Below are 8,789 nucleotides of genomic sequence, written 5' to 3' on the forward strand. Positions count from 1 at the left end.
ATGCTTGTATCCCCATTCATCTGTTCTGTTTATGCTGGATATTATGTTCTGTGCCTTCAAGTGTGTCTCTGAAGAGCGAATGTTTTGTTTTGGTTTTGCTATCAGCCACTCCCCCACAGCTGGTGCGACACAGAGACAGGGCAGTACATTGTGCTGCTTTTGCTTTTTGCTTTGCTCTTGCTCTTGCTTCTGCTTTGCTCCTGCTTTGCCCTTGCTATTTGCTTCTGCTGATTAGTTAGTTTAGTTAAGCAGTCCAAATTTTTCCCTGGACTGTTTCTCCTTTCCCTTTTTTGGACCTACTCAAACCTCTTGACTGGGACCTGGGAACACTGAGAGTTTGCACCTTGTGGCTGCAGCAGCTGCCCCAGCACCAGAGGGACTGAGAACAGAGTGACCACCCCCCGAGAGAGACTTTCTGAATTGGTCATGTTTTTCAGAGTAGTGAAAGAGTGTTGTCATCTGGTACTGTTCATTTTGTGTGCTTGGGAGTGCTTTGCCTGTTAAATAAACAGGTTCTTTCCATTTCTCTCCAAGGAATCCTTCCCGAACAGGCTGAGGGGAGAGGTCGTGTGGGTTTGCTTTCTGGAGGCGCCCCCTTTGGAGGTTTTCTCACAGATTTGCCCTAAACAAAGACATAGGCACAGCCAGCAATATCAGGTCTCTGTCAGGTGCCCACCCCTGAGCTGGGCTCATGCCCTGCTCACAGCCCCAGGGCTGTCCAGGCACACGAGTTCTTCCCTTGCACACACACACACAGAGTTCATTGCAGCATGGGCAGGAGCTCCCTGGGCTCCACTGCCACTGCCAGAGCCTGGCAGGGACCTCAGCCCTGCGGGTGTCACCCTGCCCTGCCCTCCCCTGCCCTGCACTGCCCTGCCCTGCCCTTCCTGAGGTGCCCCATGGCCAAAGGGATGAAAATGGGGAGCTCTGTGCTCAGGAGCTCATCCAGGGGTTCCCAGGGGATGTTACTCTCTGAAAGCTCCAGGAGCAGCTGAGGGTGTTTGTGCTCACTGGGTTTATGTCCCATCAAACACACACGATGTTCAAGGCTGTGGAATGGCCATGCACTGCAAACACAGACTCCTGACCCCGTCACTTGATGTCCCTCCATGGAGGGAAGAACTACCTCTGTGACCTGGGGTGAGAGGCCACTGCTGTAGCAGTGCTGGCTTTGCAAGGGCAATGCTGGCATAGCCCCCACCCTGATCACTGCCACACTTCTGCTGGTCACTGCTGGTTTCCTCTCCATGACCCTGTGTTGGGCACATCCCTGAGAGCAAACTGGGAAGAGGATTGAAGCTTTCAGGCCCTGCACTGGGGAGATGCCCTTGCACAATGGAAATGCTGCTGCAGAGCCCAGATCTGTCCCAGCAGTGCCCATGGCCTGTCCCTGCCTGCAGTCCCTGGACAGTCACACAGCAGGACAGGGACTGAGCTGACAGAGCCCTGAGGCCTAAAACCAGCACAGGGGCTCTGAAGGGGAGTGTGGGAGTGAAGGAAGGGGAGGTTATGGAGGAGAAGCCCGGGGGCTCCCTGGCAGGGAGGATAACTGGGGTTCCCTTTTCTGCTTGAGCTCTGCCCAGAGGCAGCGACCCTACAGATCCAGAGAAGCCAGGGAGGAAAGATGTCAGGCACACAGGGCAATACAGAGTTCTTTATTTTGTGTAAGCACATAGGGAGTAAAGAGGTAGTACAGATTCTGGTTTATACAGTCTCTCGGTACAATACTAAAGAAAAATACTAAAATAAAAACAGTAGCTTCAAAAATTGTTGTGTGAACAAATTCACAAAAGTGTAACAGCTGTGTAAATAGCAAAAAATACAGGACACAGAGTGAGAATTAATGAGTAACACCATAACAGCTATGTAGAACAATGAGTGTTTATTGCTTCTGAAAATCATTTTTTATAATTTTCCTCAGACCATTCTTGAGCTCCTGGTTCCTCAGGCTGTAGATGAGGGGATTCAGGGCTGGAGGCACCACCGAGTACAAAACTGACAGGGCCAGATCAAGGGATGGGGAGGAGATAGAGGGGGGCTTCAGGTAGGCAAAAAAGGCAGTGCTGATAAACAGGGAGACCACAACAAGATGAGGGAGGCAGGTGGAAAAGGCTTTGTGCCGTCCCTGCTCAGAGGGGATCCTCAGCACAGCCCTGAAGATCTGCACATAGGAGAAAACAATGAACACAAAACAACCAAAACCTAAACAGACACCAAGCAATGAAATACGAATTATTCTGAAGTTGGAGTGGGAGCAGGAGAGCTTGAGAATCTGGGGCACCTCACAGAAGAACTGGCCAAGGACATTGCCATGGCACAGGGGCAGGGAAAATGTATTGGCTGTGTGCAGAAGAGCAGTGAGAAAGCCACTGGCCCAGGCAGCTGCTGCCATGTGGGCACAAGCTCTGCTGCCCAGGAGGGTCCCGTAGTGCAGGGGTTTGCAGATGGACACGTAGCGGTCATAGCACATCATGGTCAAGAGGAAAAATTCTGCTGTGATAAAGAAAAGAAAGGAGAAAACCTGAGCAGCACATCCTGAGTAGGAGATGTCCCTGGTGTCCCAGAGGGAATTGTGCATGGCTTTGGGGACAGTTGTGCAGATGGAGCCCAGGTCGCTGAGGGCCAGGTTGAGCAGGAAGAAGAACATGGGCGTGTGCAGGTGGTGGCCGCAGGCTACGGCGCTGATGATGAGGCCGTTGCCCAGGAGGGCAGCCAGGGAGATGCCCAGCAAGAGGCAGAAGTGCAGGAGCTGCAGCTGCCGCGTGTCTGCCAATGCCAGCAGGAGGAAATGGCTGATGGAGCTGCTGTTGGACATTCCTTCACTCTCGGCATGGTGCGCTGTTGAAAAAGACATTGACAAGCTTGGACAGATTTCCTTTTTGATTTCAGGCTTGTGCTCCTTCTGAGTTGCTGCTTTATTTTCAGCATTGCACTCAGCCTGAATACTGGGGAGACCTGAGGGAAAACAGGGCTCCCTGTGCCACAGGGCAGTCAGACCTGCTGGAACCACACAGGTGCCCTTTGTTCATTTAACCTCTCTCTATTTCACTGTGATCACGCTTTAATATTTTTTGAAAAATGAAGTAGACTTTTTGAATTCTCCAGTTGAAATTTTTTTTTCCAAACCTTTCTCTCTTTCCCTATGCACATGAACAGGAAAGGATACCAAGGGCTGGTCTGGCTCTCTGGTGCCTGGAGTTGTGCCTACTGGGAACTGTTTCTCTCTATCCAAGCCTTGTCCCTGCCTGAGCTGTCCAAGCCCAGCCCAGCCCTGGGGTCCCAGCTCTGCCCTGCAGACCCCTCCCAGCACAGGGCACTGCCCAGGGGCATCTCCCTGGCAGCAGGGCCTTAAGGGCAGGCCAGACAAACAGAGATGCTGCAAGCCAAGGTGCTGCTGCTGCTGTCTGTAGGGACAGGAGGCTGACGAGGTATTGTCTGAGGGAGATCTGAGGCCCATCTGCTGATGCCCAGGCTGACAGTGCAGGAGTCTCAGTGACACACCCAAAGCTGACAGCCCCTTTCCCTTCCCTTGAGGAGAAAGCTGAGAGCAGCCCTAGCCATGCAGCACCATCTCCACAGCAGGAGGAATCTGCCCTGATGGAGGTGGCCCCTTCCACCTCCAACTTCTCCCCTGCAGCGTCCATGGGGAGCTGCCAGGCAGGCTGAGAGCTGCCCCTGGCAGGTGGCACATGCCCTGGGCTGGCCAAGAGCCCTGAGGGCTGCAGGAGCTGCTCTGCAGGACAGCCCTGGGCAGCCCTGGCTGCAGCCCCAGCTTCAGCCACTGCAGCCGTCCCTGGCAGCAGGAGCCTTCCTGCCCTGTCCCTCTGACAGTGCCCAGGGCAGCCCTGCTCTGCAGCACATCCTCCTCCTCCTGCTCCTGTGCCAGAGAGAGACTGGGAGAGTCCTCCTGACACATCCCCCAGGCTCTGGGGTGTGCTGGCTTCAGGAGGTCCCTCCAGGAGCACAGGGGACATTGCCCTGCACCCACAGACTCACCATGCACAGGGCTGTGAAGATGTTTCCCCAAGTGAAGTCTCAGCTCAATGTCTTCCCAGTCCTGATTGCCTTCAGCCTGTCTCTGCCTGGCTGCTGTCCCCTCAGTGCCTGCAGGCAGAGCCCTCAGCCCTGCTGGGCTGGGAGAGGAGCTGGTCCTGGGAAGAGCTGTTCCTTTAAAGCTCAGCAGCACAGACACAGCACAAGGACTTAAATGAGACTCTTGGGGATTTGGTGCTATTTACATCAAACTGAGTCCCTGAGAGAGTGTTCAAAAAACTTCTCAAGAACTCAAAATTAAATTGAAACTCCAAAGTTTTCCAAGTTTTAATGGGTACCACTGAGAGACACAAATGAGAAATTTTCCCCTGGTTCCAGTTAGAGCAGAACACTGGAGGCAGTGATGACAGCTGGGGACAAACAGGGCAAAGGTGTCTCTGGTGCTGAGCAAAGCTGGATGTGTTTGAGGAATGCCAAGGGCCAAGGCCTGAGCCCCAGCCCCTGGCCAGGCAGATCCTGTTCCTCCCTCCTTGCTCAGGGCTCTTGCCGGGATGGGCACTGGCATGTGGGGATGTGCAATGGCAAGGGCAGGAGCATGGGGCGGCCCCTGCCAGGCTGCTGAGCAGGGACAAGGAGGCAATGAGGCCCCAGCCCTGCAAGGGTAACTTTTCTCCTGCTCTGGCCTCAGGCCCAGGCCCAGCAGCCATGGCCAAAGTGCTGCCCATGTTGGCTCTGGCAGGGCTGTCTTGCAGCTGCTGCACATCCCTGTGCCCTGTGCAGCCCAGGCTGTCCCACGGTGTCCCTGCCCTGCGCCTCTGTCCCTGCAGGCTGTTGGCATCCCCCAGCTGCCCCACCTGGCTGGGCCCTTCCTTTGCTGACAGCTCTGCCTCCTGCCTGCCCCTGCCTGCCCACACAGAGCCTGGGGCTGACCCAGACTCCTTCTGGGAGATGTGTTGTGCCACAGCCCTGCCCTGGGAGGGAAATTAATCTCTCCTTGTTTTCATTCTGGGTCTTCACAGCTGCACTTGGTGACATTATTTCTATCTCAGGTTCATTTCCACTATGAAGAAGAGGTCCAATATATTTGAATTCACCTTTGTCATCCTCACAGGCTGTTCTTGTTCTGCCCTCAGTCTCCACTGAACCCAGGACTTCCAGTTCCCATACAGTGATCATGTTCTTGGGGCCTCCAAATCCCATCCTGGGAGATCTCTGGGCCTTCTCAAAGGTGCTCAGCCCTGGAGATGTGATTTAAGTCGAGGAATTGCTGAGTACATTTTTGCCCAAGATTGTATTGGAGAATATAATACAGAATAATACACTGTATCTTTTAAGTGACTGAGGGCAGATTTTGATTTTCTGTAAGGATGAAATATTTTTTGATGATGGTGGCAGGACACTGGCATAGGCTGCCCTCAGAATTGAAACCCCATCACTGGATATGTTTAAGGTCAGGGGCTTTGTACAACCTGAACGAGTGAAGGTGTTCCTGGGTAATGGGAGTTTTACCAGAGACTCTTTTCGGTCTCTTCTAACTCAAAACATTTTACATTTTTTTGGTTCTTATATCCCAACTGCTTCTCCACAGGGCTGCAAATACCTATGCACACCCTGCCAGCATTTTAATGTGGCCTAATTCCCAACACTTTCATAAAAAGGAAAGAAATGCCATATTAGGGACATGAATTGCCATGTTTATGGAGGAATCATTAAAAGCCCCAAAAGTAAAGAAACTGAAAGGAAGGACCAAAATCTCAGTGTGAAAGATTCACCAAGTGGGACAGTGGCAGAGACTCTGACGGTGACCTCCCAGCTGACGATGGGGATTTCTGCCTTGGGGTCTGAGTATCAGGATGGAAGGTCGCTCCCAGGAGGAGTCCCTGTGCATTTTCCTCCCCCATGGCTCTGCCCTTCCTGATCCAGCAGATGTGGGGCAGCAGAGCGGGGGCAGTGCAGGGACAGGCCTGGTTCTGACAGGGCTGTTGTGGTTTAGGAATGGTGCTCCCAATTTACTACACCTACTACCAAGACCACGTGTCGCCCCAGATTTATATTCCCACCATTGCCCCCCCACACCACAGGGGCTTTGCCTGGCCTGGCCCTTGTGGGATCTCAGCATCTCAGGACTGATGTGCAGAGAGACCGAGACCACCCTTGGGGGGCTCGGGAGTCCTGGAATGTTGCAAGAAGTGTCTGGTGGCTGGACTTTGATCCTGCAAGAGAGACGACACCTGTATGAGGATGGGAGGGTTTCACTGGGGTAAATGGTGAAGGGATAAGTTAATTAGAGTGTAAAACACAGGGTTTAGGATTTCTGTACAGGGGGGTTTAGAGAAGTAAGATGGAGGAATTGGGGCGTGTCCTGTCCCTCTTCTTCTTCTTCTTCGCCTCTATCTTCTGTGGTGATGTTGGCACTTTGGGATTGGTTATTACTAGAAGTGCACTGATCAATAAGGGTGACAAGTATTGGAGGGAAAAGGTAAATATTGTATACGTAACTTTGAGTATAAAGATAGGTGACCGCCCTGGGGGCTCTCAGTGTGCTCATGGCTGACATGCTGTGCAGACCTCTGTCGGGCCGAAAGAAAATCTTTTACATAAACAACTAATAAATACTGAAGATCGAGAAAAAACCTGAAGCCTCTTCTCGTCCTTTGAAGCGCGGGCTGTCCAAGGCCATCTCCGAGCCTTTCCAGGCCATAAATCAGCCGGGAGAAATCCGGCAGGCCCTGATTGATCTCAGCCCATGTTTCACAGTCAGGGATAACCTGGAGATGGTGTCCAGGGTTCACCCTTGTGTGGCCAGTCCAGACCCCCCTGAGGCACTTTAATCCTGGACGCCCCATCCTCCTGTCTGTTGTTGTGATGCTCTTCAGTGCCCAACTCTTGGGCACGTGAGCATCCACAGGAGGGAGTTTCACAGTCAACTTCTCCCCCAGACAGAGATGTCTTGCCCCAGTCCAGCAGCCCAGCTGGGTTTTCCTCTGTGCTCCCAACTGTCCTTTTTCCATGGTTCCAGCCACCCCAGAGAGCATTTCCCACCATCCCTGAGTCAGTGCAGAGGTGCAGCGCTGGCCATTTCTCTTGCTCAGAGCTCCAGGGATGGTCCCAGTGCTGCAGTGACTGCAGGAAAGGGGACCCCACAATGGGACATTTCTTGGTCAGATACAGACAGGAAGAGTGACAAACTGTCTGTGACTCGGGTTTTGGCCTCGCAGCCCCCGCCGTGGTTTGCAGGGAGCTGCAGTGTGGCTCGGCCTTGGCTGTGCCAGGCAGTGCTGGCCTGGGAGAAGGTGTTGGTGCCAGCTGGCCCAGGGAGCTGCAGCGTGTGGGGAACGAGTTCCTCCTGGCCTCCTGCCCCAGGGTGGCACTGCAGGGCCTCATGGAGCCAAGGGGCCATTGTAGCTCTTCAGGGCCCCATGGAATTAAGGGGACTCTTTGGACATTGTGGGGCCTTGTGGGACTGAGGCCATCGTGACACTTTAGAACCAAGGAGCCACTGTGAAACTACAGGGCCTTGTGGAACTGACACTGAAATCACCCAAAAAGAAACTTTCTAACACAGTTTGAGTATCAAAAAGCATTCATTTTTATTGCAGCACTGATCACTTGGAGGATCCTTCCTCCATTCGAGTGCCCCAAACATCACGCGAACAGAGGTTTTATGACACACACAAGTTCCATATTTATAAGCTATAGAGGTTTTATGACACACACAAGTTCCATATTTATGAGCTATTCCTCTGTGATGCTCTACATCTGGCCTGTAGGCCACACAGTATAAATAATTCCAACTTCATAAGTGATTTATTATATAATTACCTTGCTTATGTAATTCGACCAGTAAGAGCAGGCCCAGGCCATTGGAGACTCAGGCTGCTATTGGCTGGTTAGCTGAGTAGTAACTGGCTCAGCCAATGAGGATTACCTTCATGGGCCTTCTTATCTATATAAATAAGTTAGATCTCAATAAAGCTGCCTGTTGCTGCATGAACATGTACAGTCTAGTCACTTGTCTCCACGGGCAGGAGTTACTCCACTCTCAGGCATGCAGAGTGCTGCCAAAACCTGGCACCACTGAGCACCAGGATGGCCTTGCTGGTGCCAGGAAAGCTCAGCAGCACCTTTTTCTCCCAGCAGCATAACACTGGCACAGGCACTGAGCAGCCATGGGCAGCTGACTACTGCTGGGAGACAAAAACCCCAAAACTGGAGGGTTTAGATGGCAGAAAAAACGTGGAGGCACTTTTCTGATGATGCCTACTCTCATCAAGGCTTCATCCAGCAAGAGGAATAGATAAGCTAAACTTATTTCTGGATAAACCACGTTATTTCCACCCTGAGGACCTGAGGCTAGCACAGGAGCCAGCAGAGGCCTTTTAGACAGCAAAACATTTTTGCCCATTTTCCCAGGCTGGCTCACGGTCACACCTCACCCATGTGGCTCCAGAGCTCTTGCTGTGTCCCACGGGCCCTTCACATCTGCTCTCGCAGGCTCCAGTGCCCTCCCGGAGCGCCTCCCCGGCTGTCCCAGCACAGCTCAGCACAGCTCAGTTCGGGGTTCCACATGTGACGGGGCCGGGGCACCTCAGAGCTGCTCCTTCGGGCGGGTCACCGCCATCGGTCATCGGCTGAAGGCCTAAAGAGAGGACAGCAGAAACATCACAAATAAGCCATTATTCCATCTGTATTCACAAAGCTCAACAGCAGCAGCCTGGCTTGTGGCAGAGGACAAAAGCCAGCACACCGAGCGAAAGGCTGAGGAATTAATTCTGAACCGCACAGCCGAGCAACAT

General features: G+C 52.8%; 1 protein-coding gene and 1 pseudogene across 1 annotated transcript; both read right to left on the reverse strand.

Moving 5' to 3' along the window:
- Positions 1-1,882: 1,882 nt before the first annotated feature.
- Positions 1,883-2,479, reverse strand: LOC134433405 (olfactory receptor 14J1-like; the record flags this gene model as incomplete). Its single annotated transcript, XM_063182259.1, has 1 exon — positions 1,883-2,479. A coding segment is annotated over one exon (597 nt), but the record flags the coding sequence as incomplete, so codon positions are not given.
- Positions 2,480-8,004: 5,525 nt separating this feature from the next.
- On the reverse strand, positions 8,005-8,185 carry LOC134433502 (small nucleolar RNA SNORA74; annotated as a pseudogene).
- Between the last annotated feature and the right edge of the window lie 604 nt (positions 8,186-8,789).

Source organism: Melospiza melodia, unplaced genomic scaffold (genome assembly GCF_035770615.1).
Source record: "Melospiza melodia melodia isolate bMelMel2 unplaced genomic scaffold, bMelMel2.pri scaffold_18, whole genome shotgun sequence".
Classification (NCBI taxonomy): Eukaryota; Metazoa; Chordata; class Aves; order Passeriformes; family Passerellidae; genus Melospiza; species Melospiza melodia.